The sequence below is a fragment of the Grus americana genome, chromosome 7 (genome assembly GCF_028858705.1).
Source record: "Grus americana isolate bGruAme1 chromosome 7, bGruAme1.mat, whole genome shotgun sequence".
In the NCBI taxonomy this organism is placed as follows: domain Eukaryota; kingdom Metazoa; phylum Chordata; class Aves; order Gruiformes; family Gruidae; genus Grus; species Grus americana.
The window spans coordinates 24,785,272-24,812,430 of NC_072858.1; the positions used below are offsets into that span (position 1 = coordinate 24,785,272).

The 27,159-nt window shown below is 35.7% G+C and overlaps 1 protein-coding gene across 2 annotated transcripts in view; it reads left to right on the plus strand.

The window, feature by feature from the left end:
• ADK (adenosine kinase) overlaps nucleotides 1-27,159 on the plus strand; it is a 294,428-nt gene that overhangs the window by 200,282 nt on the left and 66,987 nt on the right. For both annotated transcript variants that reach the window (XM_054832283.1, XM_054832284.1), the window contains exon 7: nucleotides 11,395-11,565. In XM_054832283.1, the coding sequence (XP_054688258.1) occupies nucleotides 11,395-11,565 (171 nt within the window). The remainder of the gene's footprint in view (nucleotides 1-11,394; nucleotides 11,566-27,159) is intronic.

Consider the following 27,159-nt stretch of genomic DNA (forward strand, 5'->3'; position numbering starts at 1 on the left):
TGTTAGAGGTATATGCAGTATCTGGGATGCTCTGCTTTGAAATACTTTCTTAAAAGCTGATAGAACATTGGAAGATATATGCTCTGTCCACATGTTTTTTGTCCATATTTTTCAAATACACACAGATCTAGTGTATCATAGACTTCTAGAATAATGCAGGTCGGAATGGACCACCAGAGGTTTGTCAGAGCAAATTCAAATTTACACAGTTGTTTTGTGTTCAGTCATTTTGAATATTTCTAAGAATATTCTAATGTTTGACTCCTATTATGAAAATACTTTTTTCTGCATGAAATTTCTTCAAACATTATAAAACTCATATGAATTTCAAAGCCACTTTGTTTGAATTATATAATTTCAAATACAATTTTTTAAAAACATTAACTTGTATAAATCTCTCTTCTTTTTCCCTGTACACTTCAACATTTCAAGAATAAGCAAATTTAATTAAACCAGACAAACTAATTTGGGCTCTAATAAATAGGAGAGACGTTGGTTGAAGGAGTTAGGCCTGTCTTCCAAGACTAGAATTGCCATGTTGGAAATATCTCAGTGAGTACTTTGTTTCCATAAACTAACAGTTTTGGAGGCTTAAGTGAGTCCAAAGTCACTAGTTACCAGTTACTGGTAATTTTCTTAATTGTTATTTGTATTCTGCTTTGTTGTTGTTAAGCTGTAAATTGATTTGGAACTATAAATTCTCATTTACATGACAGTTGATGAAATCCGTTTGTCTGTCATACAGTAAGTAGAAAATACAGCCCATATGTTTCTATTGTTACAAAACAAAAAGGTATAACATTACGCAGTATTCTTAAAATCAGTAGCATGTAATCCTACCATCAAAAATTGTATCACAACATATGTATGTGAGCAGCCTCATTCAGTATTTCCTGCATTCCATGTTGCCAGACACTAGTGTTTTTAATGGAATATCTGTGATTTGCAAGTGTTCCTGTCAGAAGCTGTACGTCACATCAACATTTAGTAGTAAGCACACTGTAACATCCGCGGAAGGGACCCGTACCCCGTTGAACTTGGATACCTACTTAGGAAGACTGAGAACCTGTATGGGTGCGTTATACTTCTAAGGTGGCTAAAGGGGCGTTGTCACAGACCACACCTTCTTAGGGAACAAATAAGTATTTGCTCACTAAGTTTCAGGTGTTTCCTGTTCTCAAAATCATTTTTTATTGAAAAGTCAGCGGTATCCTGCATCAGGAAAGATTAGTTGTCTGCCATAGGCTGACCACCTAACTTGATCTTTTATTGATCTAAAACTGTTTTTAAAAATATTACACATTTTAATTAAATGGAAAAAAATGTTTGCTCAGTCGTATTTCCTGTATCTGTAGTCTGATTTTCTGTGAAGGTGGGCAAATAACGTGACAGGAGTGGAGTCATTTTCAAGTAGAGAAGTATGAAAAATATTCAGTAGGAAATTAAAACTTATTTAGAGTATTTAAGCATCTTGAATAGGAGTGCAAATTGGAGCCCCTACCGAAACCCACTACTCCCACAATAATATGACATTAGAGAAATAGTGTTTTAGCAGAGAAGTTTCTCCTCAGGTTCTAAGATACAGGAGTGAAAGACTAACACTACTCTCCCTGGTTACAGTAGTGGTCCTGCTATTAAAAGTGGGCTTCTGAGGTGTAAGCTTGTGAGTTCATTAGAAACAGGAACTTAATGTAAGTATTATTTGGCTTTAAAAAGCTAATAGTTAGAGGTATTCCCCCCCACCCACCTTTGAATTTGAAGAAAGTACTCATTCAGACTATAATAATTAATGCTAAGCACTTACATACTGACATTGTATTCAAATTGTTCTACAGGCAATTATTATTACCCAAATTAATTTAAGTGAAAATATCTTTGTTTAGAGTTTAGCAACTGTCCACATTTCAACTATATTTCTTAATAATTTTTAGAATTAGCATAGGTCCTGACCCTCATTTATTTGACTGTTCAGAAACAAAGTCATGCAACAGTTTTTATATAATGAAAATTAAAAGGCCAAGCAATAACATTAATGTTCTTTTAAATAATTAATTTTAATGTGTGGAAGTGTGAGCAATAAATGTTTTATTGTAAACCCTGATGTGGTAATTAATCCAAGCAATTAGGACCTAATTGCATGTTCATAGTAAATGTTATATTTGCTGTCAAAGAAGTTTTTTTGGAATTGTGGTTCTGGGGCTAGAGTTGTGAGAAGAGCGTTTTTTAAAAGGAAATGTTAACGCACTTCCTTTTAAACTTGGTAAGCCAGAAATTGAAAGAAATACATCTTTTATTATTTTGCCAATTACTTTTTCAGTTCTTTTGAGCATGTGATTTTAGTATGCACTTAATTTTATGCAGTAGTGGAGCTTATACGAAATTAAATGTATCATAAGGATATGTAGGCTGTTTAAAATCAGCTAGCAAATACCTTGGGGAGCAGGAGAGGGTATTTGGTTTATTAATCATTTACACTTTAATTTGCAAATAGCAAAAGTCCTATTATTCCATAAAACTTGTCATTATTTTACAGGAAAGATTAAGTCATCCCGTGAACAATGTTAGTTTCAGGTGCACTGATTGTGCTTTGGGTAGCCCTCACACACACCAAATGAATTCAGATCTCTGCTGAAGCTTTAGAGCTGCTCTGGATTTTCACTGGCATAATTTATGGAGTTTGGATCCTTGGCTTTGTGTTGTGGATTTTTTTCCCCAGGAAAATTACATTTTGTAAATACATTGTATGCTTCTGTGTTTCTATATAGAGCTCTGTTTTGCCCATGGTGAGTCTGCTTTACTTAGACACTCCGTTAAAGGATGAGTTAGCATTTGAATAGTGCAATAAGCTCCAGAAACCTTTTGTGTTACCTCTTGATTATTTCTTTTTTACCCTTCATACCTACCATGCTACAGCATCAGTGTAGTCTTTCTGATGATACGATCTTTATTAGTGAAATAATGTGCTCTTTCTTTGGGGCTCTTGAAATATGTTCTAACGATGATGGTAATGACTTTGATTAATATTTAATCCCCGTGCTGCTATGTTCTTATAATTTACAAGATCTCAAAGGTAGTTGGGGGGGAAGGAAGAAAGGTTTCTGCTTAAGTGTTTCAGTATGAGAGTGCTTAGGGGAAAAACATACCTATGTTTTATTATACCTTATATCTGTTTTCTAACCTGAATATAAGTGAAACCTTTCATAGCATGACCACATTATTGACAGGGAAGTCCGTAAGGTATAGAAGTCATGCTGGAGTTGACTTATTTTTCATGGCATGGGACTCATTCCTGTATTTGTTTATGTTACGTAACAGTCACATTCCTCTGCATCACCTGGGAACCCTGACACTCTGAGGGCACAGGTACAGCAGTATATACTAGTACAGAGCAACAGGTTGGTGGTTTGGTTTTTTTTTTCCTTTTTTTGTGAGCAAGGGATCTAATATTGGTAAATACAGCAGGGCAAGCCCAAATTAGTTTCCCCCTCCACTCCAAAAGTCACAATATTTGTGTGCATAGTCACATAACCAAAAAGTCTTTTGGATGTACACAGCAGATTTTTTATGATTTTCAGGCCATGGGATATTAAAGACAAAATTCTTAAGCAGTAGTGATATGCAAGCTTTGAATAGTTCTGTAGAAGACTTTATACAACCATATCAAGTAATCTGCGTTTTTACAAGATCTTCTGACACCCAGTCAGTCAATGGTGATTATCTACTAATACACCAACCATCAGTCATTGTTTCAGTCTTTGAGCATTTTACCTGTGTTTATAAAATAAACCATTGTGCTGGTATAAGCACATTTAATTAAAAAGATATTCTCGTATTTGTTCTCTTCTTGTTCAACGCTATTTGAATAAGCAAGGAATAGGCTTGTTTTAAATGTTTGCTCATAGAGATTTCAAACTGAGGATTAACTGTCTAGAGAATTAGAAATTCTCTATGCATTTGTAGTTACATAGATTCTCTCAATTTACTAATATACTGTAAATATTATGTACACACCAAACTTGAATGAATTCAACATATGGTTGATGTTTACATAATTAATGAGATGCCAAATTATATTAATGTAACTAGCCATACACAAAAAAGCAAATGTTCCACAATCATCAAGGGCCTACATTAACCATACCTTATTCTTTACTTCCTGAAATGCTTATCTGCCAGGACAGGGACCCTGAGATTGTGCTCAAAATTGTGGAAATTAAGATTGAAAATCAATTATCTCATTGTTCCAATCATCATAAATAATATATTTACCAATTTTTAGACTTCTGGCTATTGTTTCATTAAACAAAAATTGGTATGTCTGAGTCTACTTTTTGGTCTAAATGCAACATTATCTTCCTATTACTAGATGGATTAGGCAAACCTAATATCAATAAAGAGTTATTTTAGAAGGATGGAAGGTGAAAGAAACAGTTTCTCTCTTTAATCAACAATTTAACAAATATTCTAAGATGCATTGCTTTCTCTGTAAGGGTTAAATTGGTTTTCAATGAAGAAATAGTGTAGCAAAGTGTTTTTGGGATACTAAGGGGAAAGAAGAAAAGCGGCTTGTTCTTTATCATAGCTTGTTTGATTTGCAGCTTATATTTTATTGATGGTAATACCCTGTACTTTATAATACCTTTCAACACAGAATTTCAGTCATTTCAGTAATGTTAAGTAATTAAACCTCCCACTGGTTCTGCCAATGGAGGTGTATTTATCATTATAACTATTTTGCAAGTGGGTAAACAGAGGCAAAAAAGGTTGAATTACTTAATCAAAGTAATAAAACCTCTAGGCTCCTGTCTCCCAGATGATGTTTAATACTTCTTCCAAAATTTTGTTATAAATTCAGTATAAATAAACATAGACATCTCACTCCCTGAGCTTAATAAACTCATGTAAAACTGTATGCTGAACTTCAGAGAGAATATAGAGATCTTTTGCTTCCTCACAGAGGGGCAGACTTTAGGGACCCATCTTGCCAAAATGAGCTTAACTAACTTTGTAGTTTCCAGGGAAATAGAATTTTTTATTTGGGTTGAAATTTCCCTACACCAAAACTAGATATATTACTGTTCTCACACATGTGTGTACACCTCCACTTCATTGTTAAAGTTCCCATCTCTATGCTCTGCAAGTGTACATCTCATAAGTAAAGTCATACCGTTCTGTTGTCCTAAATAGGGCCTGGAAGAACTTCTCGGAGAGTGCTTAATTTAATCAATGGTAAACAGAATTGAAAACAATTTTCAAATTGTTTAAAACTAAAAAGAAATTGCTAATATATGCATAAAATAATTATTTTCTTTACCATATAATGGTAAATATTGGAGGTTTTCTGCTACTGTTGTAATCTGATAGATACTAATATGGCAGCAATCAGAGTTCACTTCAGCAACAAAGAAGCTGTTCAAGTCTGAAAGCAATCCTCTCCTCCTGACATGTTGGCACCATCATAGAAGAAAATGTCACAGTCAATATAAGCACGTTTACTGACAGTTAAGTTTTTTCCTATGTTACTGAAAACTGTTTGAAACTTGGCTTTTATCAAAAACAGAAACACTGGCCACTCAGAATGATAAAACAATAGTTTACAGCTTAGTCATTTTCCAGTTATAAAGCAATACTTTCATAAAAATAAACAATGCATACAGGAACAAGCCAAAACAATTACTCAGAGAAATTGTTGCATTCTTGCTGTCCTTGCTTTCTGATTTAAAACAACTGTCTCCAGTAGGAACTGGATGAAAAGCAGTGGGTTTTGTTTCATCAAGTAACAACTTGTTGATCACTACAAGATAAAATATAGTTCCAAAATGCAATTGATACTGTGTAGATACTTTCTAAGTTCCTAAATGACCTATTACATGATGAACAGGTACATAGATTAATGTTCATGTATTTTGCTAATTTACAGACTGAACATTTCCCAAGTAGATAGTTATACAGAGCTTTTGTCCTTCCTAGAGAAAGTAAAAAATTACTTAAAGCACAAGCACCTTCACTAATAAAGGTCATGTTGTTTATTTAATTTGTGGGGTTTTGTTAATTATTGCTGGAGGTTTTTTCCACATCATGAGTATTTTACTATCTCTATCTTTTGATACAGTTCTGTCATATCTCAGTAAGGAAAATAATTTGATGAATAATTTCAAGCAGGAACAGGTTGCAAGTTATAAATGCTCAAAACTCAGAGGAGGAGGTAAGGGGTCAGTAAGTCTGCTAACTTGACAGTGTTGCACATTCCAAGTATCATGCTCAGATGTTTCAGTGTTAAAGGTAGTTCTTAAATTGTTCCCTGCTCTTTTAAACTCACATAAGTACTAAGGCAGACGAAGAGCTTTTGCTCTAACTTTCCAAGAAGATTCCTTCTGGTTTCTGTTCTGAAGGAAGATGATTTCATTGCCTTGTCTCACAGTGGGTGGGATGTGGACTGCACCCAATCTGTGCTCTGTGCAGTTCAGAGGCTAGAAGACAAAAGTCTTTCAGTCTCTCCTGGTTGTAAGGGCACCTGGAAGCCTTGTGTAAGTTCTTCTGTCTGGAGCAGTTACCTAGTGGTTCATTCTCCATCCCGAGAATTGCCATGTGTTGCAGCTTCACTCTTTCCAAGCCCTGATATTTCTGCTAGACTGCAGCAGATGAGACTGATGGCAGAGCAGAGCTGAGCAAAGTCTCTTCTGCCCAAGTGTGCGGCTTGAAGTTCTCTTTGTGTACAGAACATAGGAAATGTAACCAAGGCCAAAAGCTCTGACTTGGTTATGTCTGTCATTTAACAGAGCAAGTTCTCTTGGCACCTTAGCAGTCTCGCTCTTTTACTGAACTGCCAGCATACTTGAAGTTAGATGATTTCTGTAGGGCTTTACTGAATCATAGTATTTATCAGGACTGTCACTACGTAACTGTCAAACTTTCTATGTGCCTGAAAAATTCCACCCTTTAGATGGATGAGACTGTGATGTCATAATTGCTTTTTTATGTAAATGCTTGCTATAAAATAATTTTGGATTAAACGATGTGTTCCTTTCATGTTGGCAGAATATAATTTGTCTTAAATGGCAGCAGACTGTTGTATATGTGTTTCTGAAAGTTAAATATTTTGATTCACACTTGCAATTTATTGATTTTACATTGTTACCAAATGGCATTTCAAAATCAGCTCAGAATACCTTGGTTCAAATTCCTGTCATTCATTCGATGAAGTTATTTTCATCTAACCCACTCTGCAAATGGGAGTGGCAAGGAAAGAGGAAGAGCTAGAAAGAAGAGAGGGCAAATGCATTTTAGTGGGTAACAGGTTTGAAAACAACCCTCATTTTTATTATCTCTGTATGTTCTTATGCAAACATTGTTTCTGTGCTATTAAACAATAATTAATCCAAAATTACAAAGCTGTTTGTTATCATCTTGGCCTGATTTGTCTAAATGTACACTAGGTCACAGATTTCAGTTTTGGCTTTAAGGAAATACTCACTGGTTTAAAAAAAAAAAAAAAATCTTGATCCTCATTGTGCAAACATTACATGTATGTAATCCAGATGAATTCAGTGCAAACACGTTATTTCATGTGAACAAATGATGGCAATACCTCTCAGTTTGGACAGAACACCTTATACAGAATTACTTTCCCCAAAGCCAGAGTCGTTCTGGCTTCATGAGGTCCTTCAACACTTTCTGATTCTGTGCTGCTGACACTTTGACACCCTTAATTTGTTGCCCTCACATCTGCTGTAGCTAATGCTGTATGAGCTTAGTGTAGGTCAGAAGAAACCTTTTGGGTCTGTGTGTGATAAAAATGAGAGAGATGACTTGCAAAGATAAATTGCTTGTGTGTAAACCCACCAAATCCTTCCAGTAATGCTAGCATCTATAAAAAAAAAGACTTGAGAGTAAAAGACTATCCTATACTCACAGTACCTTGGCATATTTTAAAAGGTGCATCAAAGAATTCCTGAATATTGTAAAAGCAAGATTAATACGATATTCTCTTGACTTTGTCTGTCATCAGTATCTTAATATTGAATCTTAAAAGCTCTTAACTTAAAAATGAACTACTCTGTCTCCCAGAGCCATGTGTCTGCAATACGAAATGTGTTTTTCTTATTTCTTCCTTTTTGTTTCTCTTTCTCCCACAAGAAAAAATGTTTTTTCTCCACCAAAGGGACTGTATTTAAACAGGACTGCTTGCAGTGCATAAGAAAAGTATTGTGTTTTGCATGTATGTACATACAAACATGCATATAAATAATTCAGTCTGTCATCCCATTTTCCTGGTGCATGTCTTAGTTCAGCCTTGCTCTCTGGCTTGTGGTACAATGGTACTTTCCTCCTGGCATAGAAAAGCAGCTTATTACATTTTGAGCAGCAGAAAATAGTGGCACATCATGAAGCAGTAGGATCTGGTATACTCAGTCTCAGTCAGTGCATGCCAAAGGACCAGTGCGTGCTGCTAGCATGTCTGATAGCCTTTAATGTTTAATAGGTTCTCTTAGTACAATATCACTGCCTTTCACTTTTTTTGACTGCACTGTCTAGTTATCATATGTCCTTGTATGTACAACATTCTTTCACAAAGATAGACACATACACAGTAATTTTATTTCATATATAAATGCAAGCTAAATTTCCCAGGCTGAAATTGAAATTTCTGTATATTAACCTCATGTCTCATCTTTTGATTACAGATATTTTCCTCATAGTTGTTTTAAGGTACCTTTGGGGTTTGAGGGTAAAAAGATTCCCAAAACTCTCAGAAGTAGACTGAGGTGCGTAGGTGGTTGTAGAATATCTTCTGAGAGGTCTCTTAACCTTCCTGTTAGTAGGTGTAGAACTTCTTACTAGTGAAATACAAAATCTTTTATACCAGTGATACCAAGATACGCTTATTCTCACACTCAAAGCTAATATGGGCCAACAGTTAATTGTTAGAGTAGGCAAGAGTAGTCGACTTAGACATTCCTTCGTATGCATCTGTCTGGACAAAAAGCAGCGGCAGATGCAAGAACATGCGATCTGTGGTTCTAAGGAAGTCACGGAGTGACTTTGTTGTGAATCCCAGTGAGATATAAGAACCTGTTTGTTTTAGTGGAGTTCATTCCTGTTCAGAATTGTGGCATGCTGCAATAGCATGGTCTGTGGCTTATCTAGCTGTAATTCAGACTTGGGAAGCTGGGTTCCTCTAACTGTACTGGCCATAGCTGTAATTGGAATTCCACTACAAATGGAGACAAACTCAATTTAAATACTTAACTGGGGGGGTGGAGGGTTGTCTAATTAGGTTTCTTTAAACCCAAAACTGTTCAGGTCAGATTTTATACATTTTCTTCCTACTTTGTTAATTCCATTGTGTGAGTTGTACTGCTACAACTTTTTTTTGTATTGCTACAACTTTTTTTTTTTTGCAAAGAAATGTTATACTTGGCAAAGTTTTAACAAGAGTTCTCATATGCACAACTCATAATTTCTAGATGTTTTAATGTCAAATAGTTATTTAAATAAAGACATAAAAAACTCTTGGAAGAATGCAATTAAATGGCAGAAGTGATTTTTAGGAAACCCAGAAGACAGAGCTGTAGCCTTTGAGAGTTCCTGGCCTTTACTTTGCAGAATCTGAAAAGCAAGCTCTCCTATCTGCATCTCAGTACTTTTATGTTGCTTTTCCAAGGAAAAGGGAGTTGGATGCAGGCCTGAGTTAGATCTCACGGGGATACTGTTCTGTACCTTAAATTACAATCAGATGTATTTTAGTTCAGATGAAGTTTTCAGCCTAAAATTGGTAAGAAGCCTAATTATTTGACCAGGTTACTATTTACATAGACCACTGTATAGCAATCTGTGATTTCTCCACAGCTGGCAACATGTTATCCTTGAAAGGTTTTTATTTTATGTTTGGAACAGTTTTTAAAAAACCCAACTCGGTTCGTTAAACAAAAAACTAAAAGATGGTAGAGATTGCTATGGAGACAAGATGTTATATAAACTGTTCATTTTAATTCTTCAGAATGTAAAAATAGCAAAGAAGTTTGCATGTTTACAGGCTTCCCGTCGTTCAAGGTACTGAGTAACTCCACAAGATGCAAAGCATTCTTATGCCCTTTGGACTTTTATTGTCATGTAGTGAATCGTGCCCAGATTTTTAAATCAATCATGTATTTGTTAGACTGGAGAGTGTGGAGTAAGGAGAAATAAATAGAAAGACTTTCTAAGTAGTCTTTAATCTGTAGACTCTTCATCATATTATTTTTTCCAGTGAATAGAGTGCCTAAGATGATCTGTTAGCTGAAGTATGCAGGATAAAAATATAGATACTCTGTGATCCGAAGACATAATAATATGGATAGAAATTGGAAAATAAGACTATTTCACCATTACACCTTTTAGAGTGTCATGGTGGCGATGTTACAGATAGGACCGAGATGGTGGGTTTTTATTAGACCCCCCTCAAAGTTGTTTGTTACTGTGCCTTAGTCATTATCTCTGGCCTTAAATTTAACGCTTGCTGCTCGTGCTTGAAAATTACTGTTATTCACTGAGTTTTAAGAACAGTTAGTAAAATTGCTTTTAGGATTATAAAAATGAAATGTATAACATTTGTTTAATTAGTGTAAAGACTAAGCCTTTGTCTAATTAGTAGATCAATGAAACTGTAGGGGATCTTTACATAACTCCTGGAACACATGCAGTTGAGGTAACCATCTGCAATGCTAAATTCAAAATGGCAGCCTTGAACTCTTCTTCATACAGTGTTGAAATCAGCATTCAAATTTAGTAGACAAATAGTCATTTCTGGTAGAGTTCCGTTTATTTTGTTTCACAATTGATACTTCCTTAAATGTTTATATTCAGAATAAAGAACAATACTTTTGGGAGGGGGGAAATAAAATACATGTGTGGAAACATGAAAACCCCTAGGTTTTTCGTGCAAAACAATAACAAGTACTACAATGACAGCATACTCAACATATTTATTATAAACAAGGTAATACTTTTTCAGGCAAGGGATTTCATTAATCTCCTAGCTGTGTATAGAGCCATCAAACTGGACTTCAGAATTAAGCAGCACAGTCTGGTTGACTCTATTACTAAAAAGGGGCATTTAGAATGATAATATATCACCTTTTAAAATACGAACATCAGTCTTAGCTGCCCTGGGAAAGTGTACTACATGGAATGCAGAGGTAGGGAGTTACATCTAATTTTTGGAGGATGCTTTTAGGCATATGCAGATTCTTTGTCACCTCCATAATATCTTAACAGAAAGGCACTATTTTCCAGAAGTTTTTATCTGTGCATGTGTATGACAAAGATGGGTTGGGGGAGACCTTCTAGAAGCAGCATGCTTCATGCAGTTCCTAATATGAAATTAGTAACATACATTTGTTTGGATGCTTGCAGGGATTCTTCCTGACGGTGTCACCCGAAGCAGTATTAAAAGTGGCTGCTCAGGCTTCTGCAAACAACAAGATCTTCAGCTTGAATCTTTCTGCACCATTTATTAGCCAGTTCTACAAAGAGCCTATGATGAAAGTCATGCCTTATGTCGATGTCCTTTTTGGAAATGAGTCGGTGAGTCTTAGGAAAGTCGTTGAAGTATTTGTATCTCTTGCACCTATCTGTTTGTGTCTAGGAGCTTGCTTCCTGATTCTCTGTTGTGTATAGAGAGACTGACCGTGTGATGTGTCACCAGAAAATGAAATCCATGGTCACAGGACTGTGATATTTCAGTAGATGCCAAAGATGTCACTTGACCTGTTAGAGGTCTACAACTTGCTCATTCTAGTGTAGAGACACATAAACAAGTTACTCTAGGTTAAAAGAGGAAATATCCAACACATTGGCTGCTTTATAATAACTGTCCATGAAGTTAACTTGCTGCTGGAAGAAAACATATGAGGGGCTACTGTAGAGCTGCTGAGGTTCTGTAACTTGTTTCCATACCCTTACTGCTGCTGTTAATAGCATTTTCTGTGATGAAGACAACTCTTTGGGGAGAAGTGGGAGGAGAAAACTAAGAAATGGTTAATTGGCTTAGAAGGTTCTCATTGATTTTATGGTAGATGGACTGGCAGTCCATCTAAGGAAGGCTTATCTTTGCTATGCAACAGTTGGCAAACAAATTGCGTGAAATTCTACCTGAAAGTCCATGGTAACAGACCAAATTAATTCAGATTCCACTTATTGTAGTGCTATCATTTTTTGATTTTTTTTTTTCACTTCAGAAAGTGCTCTTAAATATTTATTAGTTTATTCAGCAGAAAAAGGTTAAAAAAAGCCTTGGAAAGTGTGATACACCTAAATGAAGAGTGGGCTTGTCTCTCAAGATAACTACGTTAATATAGGAAAATTATGGACAAGCAACTTATTCCTGTCAGTGGTTATTCCTGATTGTGACACAGGGAGTTGCACCAACACAAGTCAGTTTTTACACTGTTGCCCACATGTCCACATTAGGGGCTAGCATTGTTACAGAAATAGGACTTTTAAAAAAAAAATAAAATAAAATTAAGAAAATCGCAATGTTTTTAGATGCACTAGGATAAGGGAAAGCTTTTTAACTATAGTTAATCATACAGATGAAGTATTTTCCAGACATTTTGCTGCTATTGCCAACTGTTACCTTTATTCTGTCTTTCACAATACAGTCCTCACAAAGATGCTACTGAACATTTTGATTTAATATCTGAATGTTTTGATTTAATAGCAGTATAATCTCAAGAAAAAAATCTTGATAGATTTCACAAATTAAGTAATACCAAATCTAGTCAATGTTTGGGTGGAAGGGCTTCACAGAAACTTCTGGGATTAAACCTAGCTGGTCTTTTATATAAATTTATATAAATTGCCCCATTGACCTATTAGAAGAATTCAGATCACAGTGGCTCATCAGGTGCTGTTTTTCAGAAGATAAAGCATAGGTTGTTACTTTTGGTATATGTGCACACTTTATAAGCAATAGTCCACTATACTGGCGACATTCCAATTTTAGAAATTATATTCAGACTATGTTAATTTCCCCTGCCATTTCAGTTTGCTATGGTATTATTCACCTGCTGTCATAAAATATTGTATAGAACTGTTGTGTGTATTGAAGTTGAAAGACTCCCTGCATTTTCTGTGTATAATTTTTGAAGCATTTTGATGTCTTTCAGGGTAAAAGATACTATTTAAACTTAAGTGATCATCCTTAAACTTGGAAGTACGTTAGATATATATACATACACACACACACCTCAGAGTACCAGCCTCTTATGCTTTGGTACTTATACTAATAGGTTGAAACCCTGGTCATTTCTTAGTCTCCACTTTCTGCTATATAAGTTGGCCATTGCTGCTTTGGAGTTGTTGAAATGTTATTTGCAGTGGTTTATTCTCATCTTTCTGTGTGACTTTAAACCATGCTCTTGGCATGGTGCACTTCTAGTTTTTAGTAGCTGTTGTACCTTGTGATTGTCAGTATTTCTGCTCTTTGCGTATGGTTTCTGGTAAACAGTAGTTGCAAAACTCAAGATGCTCATTCTGACATGTTCTGCCTTCTAGTAGCTTCCTCCTTCATTTTTTTGTTGGGTTTTTTCCTCCTATATTCATTTCATCTCCAAGTACATCCAGGGGTTTTTTGTGTTTATGTATGCCTTGATGGGCAATGAACCACTTCAGCTAGCCAACACCAAATTTTTGCCCATTTACTGTGATTTCCTTTTGCTTTTTGTTACATTTTCCATCAGTTTTGCTAGTTTAGTTAAACACTGAAAGTGCATAAGTTAACATATAAGCAAGGCATACTAAGTGGTGTGGTTGTTACTTTATTAATACGAACAATACTCTCAGCCACGATTTTTATTCTTCCCTATATTTATCTTCACTCCACATTATAGACTAATACAATTTTATTGTTAAGCACTGAGCTGTTTATTTTTTGAGTAATACAAAAACATCCAAGAGCAGCAAAATTCCAAATTGCTGCCATTCCTAAACTAAAAACAATTGGCAGAGTGATTTTAAATTACATCTTCTACTTAAAAATTTACATCTGAATGGAGATTGGTTATTTCAAGTTTCAGCCAGATGGTAATTAAAATGGGCAAGTTGTAAACCTCTCGGAATAAATGTTCTAGTTTGGAATGTAAATGCCAGCAGTGGAGACACTGAATGCTGTGATAACCACTCAGTGCATGTTTCAGCATTAGCTCAGTGACCACTGGTGTTTTGATCATTTGTTTAAATCCCTTTTATTACTAGCCAAACATCTTGTCTTGGATTTTTGATACTTATTAACTGTACTTCATACAATAAATTTAGTACAGAACATTCAGAATAGGAATAATTATATGCTCATTGCTGCTAACCAATTAGGGCGATTCTGCAGTCATTATCTAGCGATACATGACTGGAGAACTTGATTATTGTCATTGCTTTTAATTTTTATTAAATTAAGGGTTTTTTTAATAGTGTCATTTTGCAAATGGTTCTTAGCAATAATACCTTCCAAGCTACCATAATCACTGGATAATTAACCTGCCAGGATTAAGCATACTCTACTTTGCCTCAGGATGCTTAACTCTCAAATAAGGTCAATTATCTCCTGATGATAACTGCTTTGTCACAAGTTGCTGCTTAATTCATCTGTAAAAGCTCACCTTAGAATACATATTTCACAACTCAAAGTAACTTTCAGTAACAGAATGGTCAAAGGAATGAAAGCTTTTAAAATTACATGTCTACACAGAGTTGTGGAATGTTTCCTACACAGCAATTATACTAGGCAAGTAAAGGAGCCTAAATTTGCATATATTACTTTCCCAGTTAGGGCTAAAGCTTGGTGTCTCTGATATACTTGACCCATCGAAGTCAATAATGGGCACAGGAATCTGAACTCAATTTCCAGTCTCCCCAAGAGATGTGAGTTACAATGGCATCTCCTCAGGAAGGGAACTGCTTCTGGGGGAACGATCTGACAATCTGTGTATTTTGGGACGTGCAGCTAGGTAGCAGTTTCTTTTCTGTGGAGGTCTTCAGAATTCAAGGGACACTACAAAGGTTTCACATGATTCATCCCTGCATATTGCAGTCATTCATGACTCAGAGAAATATTTATTAAGATATTGATGTGTTAAAGATCTTCTGGGTTCTCTTCCTACATGTAGGCAGGACATCACTGAGAAATTTTAGAATTTAGAAACTTTAGAATTACAGACACGCTAAGCTCCTCATCTATTGCTTTACAACAAAAACCGTAACCAAACAATATAGCTTGCAATATACAGCGTACAGCAATTGGTAAAAGTTGAGGAGGTTTATGTAGAAGAGAAATTGTGGATTTTTCTAAAGCACGAATATAATAAAGAAAACTAAGATAACAATTATTATTGGAACTTAGATCCTCTTCCTCTCTAGTGTAAAGAGCTGTTACTTCTAAACACCCAGTCTCTGAACAAATTAATTACAGGATTGTAAGCTGAAGTTCTGCAAAGACAGATGCTTCTGCAAGCTCGTTGGGAAATTGATGCTGGTGTGACAGCAAATATGCTAAAAAGAAAGAAGGTTGCGTGCAAGACTTCTGTTTTAAAAAGCAATGACAATAGCTTTAGTGGTGGTTCTGGAGTTACAAATCCTGAGCTTTGGAAAGATGGGTACCTTTGTATGCAATAAGATATCAAACAGGTCTTGTCCTCATTTCATCTTACAGTTACACTGAAATAGTACATTGTGCCTCCTTAATTTAAAATATTTTCAAGTGAGGTATCAAATCCTAACATAAACATCCCTACAAATATATGTGGTTTGGACACAGCCTTTAAGAACCTTTATAAGCCTTTACAAAGGCAAGTCTCTTTAATGACATGGAAAATTCTTTTTAATGGCAAGGAAAAACAGTAACTCTAAAACTGATAACAGTGGTTAATATGCTTCTGATTTTGAATGTGCAGTCAGTCTGTAGTTTTGTGCTTATTTTAACTAGGGGAGTGAATGGAAATGCTGGTAAGTTTTCTGGCATCAAATGGTGTTCAACACACTAGGATTTACACCAAAACAACAGTTTCCAAACAAATTGGTTTGTTCCCTTTCTGTAACCTTTAACACGTTTGTAAACAACTTTCACTCCACATACTTTGATATATTATGTTAAGATATGACACTGTGGACAACCTTCAGTCCCACCTGCAGATTTCCTCTGCTGGGTTATCACCTAGGACCAGACTGGTACCTGCAGGCTTAGGCATCTGCCCACAGCTCACGAGAATCTTGAATGAGACATAATCACTTTTGTACGATAAATGAGCCTCATGGTGATTCTTTTTAAACTAGTGTGCATTCATAATGGCATAACTGAATTGATCTGAATTTACACCAGTGTAATGGCTACTGTTTAAAGACCTAGCAGATAGTTTTCCACACTACCTGAATGTCCTTTCACACTGGTGAATTGCCTGATTCTGAGGAAGCAATTAACAAGTAAGAGACAGGAGAAAATCAGGTGGCAGATGTAATTTGGTGTGTGGAGGAAGGGAAATACAGTTCAACTTTCAATAAATAATGAAAGGGGGACAAACATTTCAGTCTGTTCTTCTGTATCAGATGGGGTCAAGAAGTAAGGACCATAGCAAAGGATGGCTGGTTGTGCCATAAATGTCACCAGACTGTTGGTTCTGTTTGAAGTATCTTCAAGTAAGCACTTAAAATTATTTTTGAATGTTTGAAATTATTAGTAGAGGGCAAATACTACATCATACTTGAATTGGAGTATCTCGAAGAGGCTCATTTTACTGTCCTCCTAACTTGCGTGTATGTTATGTAAAGAGCCCTTAAGAGACCTTGATTCTTTGTTTTTAGCTTCCTGGGACTGGTCCATAGTGAGTGGTTATTTTGAGTTGTTTGCAAGCTATCTTTCTTATGAGTTCAACCTTTACCTTCAGGTTCTACATCTTTATTCATTTTGAATTAAGTTTTCAGAAACATTAATCATCTTAAATGAAATTAAGTTGGGTGTCAGTGTTTTGCACTTCAATTTACATGCCAGTCCTTTCCTTTTTGTTGTGCTTTCAGAAGTTCTCAGAAACTTGCCCCACAGGTGAGGGTAATTATCTTCATTTCCTAGGCTGAGCGTGAGACTGAGGTTTGCGCAGTCCCCTACAGGGAGTCTGCGGTTAAGTTAAAAATCGTAATCAGATATTCTGACCCAGTTTATTAAATACACATGGGAAAAAAATTTGTAAGGAGACATCTCATCTTCTCTTCTGTTTTAACAGGTAGAGGTTTTTAAGGTCAGCTGCTGCTGGTGTTTGCTTTTCTAAACTGCAGTAAACAGATAGCAATTTCTTGTAATAAATCCTACATTTAAGATTGCTGCAAAGTCTATGGAGGGAGTCTGGTAATTACAAATTGCAATTTTGAATGGAGGAAAAATATTCTTTTTCTTTGATGTCTTTGTAGAATTTTGACACATTTCCTGGTGCAGGTGTTGTGTTTTCAATTATAGGAAAGCTATGGCATTGTAATATTTCTGCTTAATTCATAGAATTAACTTTCTCAGTATTGGAATATCTACTAAATTGTGGCCAATTGAAAAATGAGAGGGTTTCTAGCACAAGGGAGGTTGATAATGTCAGTGGCATGTTGTAAAGATGTGCTGTGGGAAGGATGCTGAAACAGCCCAAGGCTATTTCAGCTGCAGACACTGGATCTGCTTCTCCTTCTCTCTTGCTCTCTCTCTTTCTCTTTTTTTTAACTTTTTTTTTTTTTTAATTCCCCCACCCCCCTCCCTTGTGAACTGCAGTGGCTCTCTAAGATGAAATGCTTTTAAATCATTTCCCAACCTTGCAGCCGTCTTTGATAAAAGCCCTGTTATCTGAAATGATATGAATCACTGTGGAGTTAATCATACCTTATACAACATATTTTGTTGTGATTCATTCTGTTTCAATTAATCATCTTATTTATCTACATTGTCTCAGCCACTGCACTGAAATTCATGAGTAATAAGCAAGTAATTATTTTAGTATAGTTTACCTAGTACATTATGAATGAAAGGAAAATTGAGAGCCAAGTATTTAAATTGATATTTAGTGCTGCTTTCAGCTAATGTCTAGCTATTTAAGCAATTTAGGAATCCTGTCTCAAAAATGGCTTTCTCTTTTCCTGTTATGGAAAACAAACAGGTATTTAGAAGAGAAGCATATACTTTACAACAGGCTTCTCTTCTTAAAACTAAAAATATTTTCTGGTAGTCTCTCAGAATGCTCAGGGATATTTATCCTTCCTTATGCTATGCAGCATTGAGAGACTTTTAAGATTACAAATACTATTTAGAACGCAGCACAAGACAGAACATGTCCTGTGAGCAGGGAAGGCAGATTTCACTGTATTTCAGCAGCTTGTGTTTTACTGACGATGATTGATAACCCTTTTCACTTTGTAGCACTTCCCAGAGCGTCTCCTAACACTTCACAGACATTAAAGCTCAGAATAAACCAATAAGGTGGGTGTGTAGTCTTGTCTCTGTTTTACAGGTGGACAATTGAGAGGTTATTTGCCCAAGGTCATACAGCAAGAGCAGAGCCAGGAACAAGCAAAATCCAGTTCTAAATTTTTTCTTCACTTAATGTCCTGAAATGTTGTCAGCTGCCGGATACATTTAGGACAAAACTCACCGGACTGGTGGAAAAGACCTGCAGAATTTGGCTTTCAGTTTTCAGTGTAATATAAATATATGTCTCTGAAAGCCTTTTAAAGGTGATCTGCATGTGCATTTACACTAATCAGTACTAGGGCAAAAATGTATAATATAATACAAACATATAATGCAAGAGCTGCAAAAATAAGAGTATGAATAAAATTTAGTTATATAGTTGGTAAGAAGTAGAATGAAGGCAGAATTGTTCACAAAAACATCTTTAAATCAATGTAAATCCAGAACAATTCAATTTCACAGAGATATTTGCAGATAACAATGCAGGTAAAATATATAGGTTTCAGTAAAGGTTTTGTTTTCCAAGCCAGCTAAGGTCTATTCAACAACTCCACATTTCAAGCCCTGTTTGGGGCAGATGTATCCATTTTCTGATTCAGATCACGCTAAAGCCTTTTATACCAACATATACTGGGGATTCTCCCCCTGTTACCATCCTTACAGTGAATTGTAAGGCTGCAGTGCCATGTCACCCCCATGGATAACACCTAAACGTGAGCTGGCGCGGACCTTTCTCACTTGCCCTCATCACATAGTCTCATCTGCCCCCTTAGTCAGATTTAGCAATTTTATGTCCACAGCAAGAGTCATTTCTGTGGGCTAGATTAATGTTGAATCACTGAGCCCGTTCAGCTTTCCCAGGCCACAGGATGACTAGGTCTGACTAGCTGAGAGGGTAATACGTGGTGTTACAGCAGACTTTGAAAGAGAAAGCCTGATAACCTCTCTGTTTCATCTGATCTAACCAGTGTGTGCTGTTAGGGTCTCTCAAGCAATATAGCAAAGAAACACGGTTGGGGACACTGTCTGGCTTAAAAGTTTTATTTCCATACTATAGTATTTACAGCAATATCCTTTTTAATCCTGATTTATGTTATATATGCAGCCACTCAATATAGTTTTATCTGCAGGTATTTAGTTGAATGTTGTTATGTGTGGATAAGTTAAGGTATTAGCTGTAAAGTTCATGGACAGAGGTTTTTATATAAAAGAGCTTGTATTTGCCTAAGGAGTGTGCATTGATGCTTCCTGTGTTTATAAATTTGAGTCTGACCAAAGGGTACTTGAAAGAGAAGAAAAGGGAAGGATAGTCAAGGAGCCAGAAGTCCATGATGATGTTCAAAACCCTGTGATCATGTATTGTAGAGAGGCTTGGAGGCTACTCTAAATGGCTCTAAACTAAATTTTTCAAGAAAATATGCAATATAACATAATAAATTTTGAGACTAAAAGTAGATGTGTTTTTCAGTCTGTATGAGTGCAAATGTTTTAGTAATTATTTTAATACTGAAGCTGCTTAAGAAAAATCCATACAAAATGCAAACATGTAGTTGTACAAAAGTAAGTTGAAACTGCATTAGAATGGCATTTGATTTTTATTTTTTAAAACTCTTTTATAAGGAATTAATCTTGAAAACATAGTTTGGGGATTTTGGAATAGAATTGGCAATATCTTTATTATGTTAACATTTTTTTCTGTACTACTATGTAGCACTATTTTTTCAAAACTACAATTTCAACCTTGTTTCTTTTCTCATGTTTACTTTCTCTATCAACACTTGCCTTCACCCTGCTTATATAGCTCAAATAATATTTTTATTCCAACAAGAGAATTTCACATCTGATTACAAATCTGTGAAGTAGTTTTATTTTTCTGACTTTCTTCAACAAAGAGGAGCAAAACTAGGCATTTGAACCATCTATTATTTCCAACTATTTATATAATCTTCTGTCACTGGAATTCCTACTGTTTGTAGATTTGATAGGAATACATGTAACCCACTGATGTTTCCTTAAGACTGCTGAAAAGGTGCTATGTATAAGTAAACAATGCAAAAACAAGTTTCCTTCATGCATTGATATATACATTGAAGATATTTAGAACTGACTTCTGCTAAACTGTTATTGATTAAAATCTATGTTTTAAATTTTAATTAGAATTTGGAGTTAAGACATTAGAATTGATAATACTGGGCATTTTCATTGATTAAACTTACTAATTATACAATTAAAACATAATTTGTCCCTCCTATAAATGGCATTAAAAGAAAAGGTAAACATGCACTATATTATGAAGCATATGCAATTTGTGATAAATATATGTAAGGGTTGCAAAAATATTTTATTAATTTCTAAATAATTTTTCAAAGAGTAGTCAAAAAGTTAGATAAGGAGCTTGGAAAAGGAGTGGAAAAAAATATGGTTGCAGCGTACCTAAAATACTTGAAAGATACAGAAAAGCATCCATGGTTTTCCCAAAGGTAGTAATGGATCTCGAAAACCTTGCCTTCTTTATAAGCGTAAGCCATCCCATTTACAACAGCCTTTGGGTGATAATTTTGCAGCCACATGAAAGTGTCTCTTTAAGCTATATTTCGAAGTTTAGGGGTCATAATCTGACTTACAAAACCATATTTTTAAATATTGACCTCCCAGGGAAGCAACATGGAGAAATTGCTTTGCAATTTGCAACATGGAGAAATTGGGTTTTGTTCTAAGTTGACAGAACTCATCTCTCCTAGTCATTACACTCTTTTTTTTTTCCTCCTCTACAGAAATGATGCAATAAACCTTTACTTTAGTAAAAGTACTGCTGACACATACGTGATAAGTAAAAATGTCTCTCATTAAGTCCTCAGACCCTCATTTGACATCTTGTATTCCATGTCAAAACCAGGAACATGTGCAGTCACATTAGGGAAACATGGATGTATAAGTCAGTTTGCTTTCCATGCTAAAGCAGTTTCCAGGTCCGGGAGTTTCCTCTAGAGAAAAGAATTGTAGCAGTCTAATGGCTGAGATTCTAGAAATTTTGAAATATATAAATCTGTAATTTTTTTGTTATGTTTCTACCTGTGTAGAGGAGGGACCCCTACTCTGAATTTGAAATTCAACAAACAATTGTATTCATCATCCTCCAGTTATTTCACTCAGAGGCATCAGTTTCACAAGCAGAAACTTTCTTCCCAACTGCAGCTAAGGAGAAGGGACTTCACCACCACCCTTACAAAGGAAGAGGCCATCAGTATCTGCTTTTCATCTGAGTCTTAGAGTTCAGAGCCAGCTGGTTCTACCCACTCTGTAAGGGCACAGGCTGTCCTTGTCAATAAGCAAAACCTTTAGCATTTAAGAAACTCACTTGAAAGGAATGGGAAAGTGGTACAAATTCCAATGGAAGACCCTTAGGAGCCCCAACTAACCTGTCCTTAGTGATACTTTTCAAGCTGTCCTGCTGTTATCAAGGTACAGCCATGCTAGTTGAATAGGCTATTTGAGGATGTCCCAAAAATTTCTGGAGTTAGGAGTTTTATTTTAAATTTTTTTGATGCTGAATATTGATGGATCTTGATTCAGGGGAAACTCATTTTTATTGAGAAATTCTGCTTCTTCATTTTGATGTTATTGTCCTTTGAGTCTAAGCCAATCTGTAGGTGCCAGTCGACAGCATGCTTATTTCTCTTTCTCTGTGGCTGTCCTTCTGAAGGATACTACTTTTGTAATTCTGAGAGGCCAAGGTATTAGCAGTATCTTTGGTTCCTGGCAGGTAAGAGACCTCATAGAATTAGGTCCTATTTGGGATCTCTTTTAACAAGGTGTCTTTCTGCTCTGGAATTCCTCTGAGAGACCAGGGCATTTTTATCTTGTCTAGTCAGACTGTTGATGTCTCCAGGTTGTGCAATGTTCTTTCTCTTTTAAAAGAACTGGAATTTTTATGAGAAATTAAGTTGTACCTATAAATTATGTTGTTGGGGCAGTTCTGATTGCTCTGAAAGGAGGACCTTCCTCCAACTGGAAAAATATCTGAAATTTCAGGGAATTGCAGGTGTCTTTTACCATCAGTTCATGCAGTTTTTCTTTAACTTTTTTTGAAACATGTATGACCCTGTGTGGATGGGCAGTCATATGGTCTTAACCCACACAATATTTAATATATATGTCATTTTGGAGCAGCTCTGATTAATGTGTCTTTTTCCTCTAGTCGGAATTTCTACTAGACCAGTAGATACATCTGTGAGTGGTCTTGGACACGTACCAGTTTCAGATAAATGAATCAGTCAATTTAAATTCTGCACATATAGTTGCCAAACACTATGCATTTGATTTGAACATCAAAGTAAATGCCAGATTTGGATGGAGCTGCATCTTGGTATATGCGAATTACGATAATGAGTCAAACTACTGAATCTAACTGCTCAAAAAAGAACACTCATCATCTGGAACCAAATTCATTTCTTCTAGAATCTAAACTGGTGAAAAGAACTGAAGAAGTACATAGTCTTATGCTGGCCAATTGTAGCCCATCTCTGAACATGCATTATCTGAGAGGTGGGTGGACACACGTATGAGTATTCTAAGGGGTAGCACTGGTGGGAGGTCGACCCATTGTTTAGAGTACACCATGGAAACCATAAGTTTCAGGAGTCCATATTGTCTACTTGCAGATGAGTTTCTTTCATATTTCCAGCAAGAACTTTGTGTCCCAGGATGAGTGGTGCATGTGTATATTTCAGGTAAAGCAAGTTAAGATCAAAGTGTTTAGTGTGTTAACATCATCTTCAGCTGTGTTCCTGGGATTTTTAAACTGGTATGGAAATGACAACGTAAGTCATCCCAAAGTTGTCTTTTCATTTATGGTAAAGATATTACGTATTTTAGGGAGTGATCGTCCTTGTAACAGACTTCATTCAAAGCATACATATTCATTTTGCACCTCTTTCATTGGAGTTGTTTTTGTAGGAAGTTAAATGTCAATTATCTCTTTTTAACCAACCTTCACCTCTACTATTCTTAAATAAGAGTTTTTTCTCTCTTCTTATTTGGGACTTAAAAGTGCACTGTATAGAATACTGCAACATAAATTAACAGACGTTGGTTATTTTGGAAGGCATTTGGACAAATCTAGAGAGAAGAATATGTAATAAGTTAACAAGGAATGTTATCACACCAGGAAGATGCTTAATTCAGGTGTAAATTATGCAGATATTCTTGTGGCTGTTATTCAAGTAACAATTTTTAGAAGAGTATCTCATGTAATGAAACAGAGAGCAAACCCCTAATTTGTCTATTTCAAAATCTATACATTCAACGATACAGTAATGATTTTGAGTGTTAGGTGGATGGGGAGAATTGGATAATTAGGCAATATGGCTATCCACAGTTAATTTCCTTTAACACTTATTTTTCAGGGTAAAAGCCAACTCTTCAATGAGAGTTTAAAGGAAACCAGGCTGATCTGTAAACTTTCAGTTTCCTTCAGTTTTCTTTGTAACAGTTTTCCAAAGACAGGGTCCTGAGCTAGATAGATTGCTGGTCTGATCCATTACAGCCAGTCCTGTGGTCCTTGAACAAAGATATTTCTTTCAGGAAAAGATTAGCCAGATAAATAGAACTCATTTTAGAATTTGTACAACATGTGGAAAGTTTTCTAATGAATTTTTTTAATTAGAATTGAACAACTGTTTTCAGTGCTAATGTTTTGTTCATCTGTTAATAAGACCTCTTGCAATAAATCCTCGTTCAGGATAATGAATAAGAAAAATTATAGTTCATGTAAATAAAATTCCCAAGAGTAGATTTGAAATATATCCAACTCATCCTGCAAACTGTTTGAAATGTAACTAATTTTGTCTATACTAATCTGTCCAAACCATGTTACTAATTTAAATCAAGAGCATAACAAGTTATGATGCTTACCTTTTCATAACATTTACTTAACTACTTTTTTTTTCTTGTATATTTCTTGCATTCCATTTTTCTGGAATTAAACACATCATACCCAGCAACAGCCCGGGGTGCAAATTTGGTATAACTGTGCGATGTTTTCCTATTTTAATTCCACATTTTACAAACACTTCTATGGATCTTATGTTGCCTGTCTCAGCTATGTGGAAAGTATAACAAGGTCTTCAGTAGTACTTCTAACTGAGCATAGTTACTGTTCTCTCTCAACAGAGCCAGCTTCTATGCTTTGAACTACCCTAACTCACCATCTTTCTGTAATAAACCAGCCCTTGAAAACCCTTTTCATGTTCCTGCTCCCAGTAATCTCCCTGCAAATATGAAATGCCTCCCTAATATTATACTGGCTAGAGACATAAGGCATGCAATGTTCAGTCCTGCATCAATATCTTTGGTCCTTGGATGGCTGTAAATGGAAGATTGACAATATTGTAGAGGGGAGATCCCTAGCTTGCCAGCAAGACACACAGAACTTACTGCCTGCCCTTGAAGGCCTCCAGGATATTAAGCCTTACATATGAGTTTACCATTTATCAATAAGCTATTATGGGATAACCTTAGAAGGTTTCTAAAACATTTTCCCCTGAGCCTCATACAACTTCCTGACTCTACAGACAAAGGCATATGAAAAATTGTATCAATAAAAATTTTAAATTCTCTAAAACAGTTTTCCTCTGAAACATGTCATATACAGAATATATGATGGGTTGGCATGTTAAAATGGTTTTGTGGATCCTTCTCTAAGGCAACTTGCATTACTAGCTTGCGAATCGACCATCTGAGTAATGTATCCATCCCAAGACAGCTTTTCAAAGAAACCATCATGTGTTCTTTTTTTCTTGCCTATCTCCTACCCTTATTATAACAGCAGTTAACTTTATAGAAGGTGTTTGGAGTACTATACACTATATAAAACAGAGTAAAAGGCATGTCGTATCCTAAGAAATTTACATTTTAAACAGAGATGACAAACAAAAGACTTCAGAAGTAATGACCAGAGAGAGGTGAAATGTCATAACAAGGATCAGACACTTGCTCAGTGACATTACAAAAAATGTAGATAAGGTTTTGCCCTGTAATCTCATATATCAATTTTTAAAAGGAATGCAATCAATGGTAAAGGAAAAAGTAGTGATGGGCTATGCTAAGTCTAGATATCTAAGTCCCTTCACTGTAGATTTTTTAGTAATTCTTTTGCATGTGGGGGTTTTTTTCGGTCTTAAATATCATGCAGAATTAAAGCAGTTCACGATCAGTTAAAATTTTAAATATTTAAGCAGTATTTAAGATTAACTGTTCTCCATTTACTGACCGTTACTTGGAACCAAAAAAATCTTGTATTTTTGTAAGCATAGTAAGCTACACTGTTTTTCTTTAAACTTTAGGGTATGAATTATATTCCTATAATGACAGCTGCAGGGTGGAATGTTTTAACACACTGGAGTGAGATATATCTTGGACACATTCTTGGTATCTTAAGTTCAACATGCTCCATATGGTGCCACTGAGCCAGTGATTTTGAAGAAAACAGTCAAAGACTGCTGAAACAGCGTAAAATACAAATTAGTCTTTGCTATATAAGTAAAAAAAATTCACTGTCAATCTTTTCAGCTTTCTGCTTGAATACTTCCAGCAACTTTTAATAGCAGTCCCCATGTTTTAAAACAACTGTTGAATTCTAGCAGAGCAGAGTAAAAGATTGGGGGCTAAGAATGCATACTCATTATTAACTGTATTATGCTTAAGCCTTATGCAGGAGAGCAAAGGGAAAGGAGGTTGGGTGTCCCTGTATTATCACCTTAGTCTCTAACGTGGCAGCGGGGATTGTGTGTTGCTGGATTTGTGAGAAGTAGGTTGCCCTTTGTTAACTTGGTCCTCTGTCAGCACAAAAGAGCCGTGTCTCAGGGAGGTGTCTTCTCAGTCCTACTATCGAGAATAGTAATGATAGGGTACCCTGGAGTAAAACTGTGTAATAATCATTGTTATGACTTCAATATTTTAGTGTTTGTGGTACTGGATTAGCTGGGAATTATGTTCTCAGGACATTGGACTTTTTTCATGTATGTTTTTTTTTGTGGTATCCTGACAGGTAGGAATTAATGTATGAGTAACTTGCTTGTCTATCTTTTATCTTAATGTGACTGGATTTTTTTCAGTATGAACTTAACCCTGAGTTTATATTTGTGCTTATGGATTTCAGAATTCTTACAGCCTACTTGCAATTCTTAATACTGAAATTATTGGTTCATACCCTGTTTTTAATTCTGTATTGACCTGATGTACATTTTAGTCTTGGAGGAGGATTATTATTATTTTTTTTATTGTTATGGCTTTTTTGAAGTGTCATACATGGACTCCAAACAAGAAACCCAAGGATCACACAGCCATGCAAAAACTCTGTCTCTTTCAAGTAGTATCAACCTTAAATCATTTTGTATTGATGTTGACTCTTAAGAACAGATTTACAAATATAACAGAGCATAAGAAAAACAGCGCACTGACTGTACTTGTGTAATTTTTCTATCAGCAGAGCAGCATAATCAAATGAGACCCTTAAGGTGGTGATTTGCAGAGTTCTATTAATTTGAAGTTGCACATTACAGCCTGAGTTGATTTAAGAATTTACTGCCAAAGGAAGATGGAGATCTTGCTCCCTGCTCTCCCCCTTTTCAGACTTGTAACTTCCGTCTCAGGTTCCCTCTGCACAGTGGAGCTGAGGCAGCAGAGACGTGGGGGAT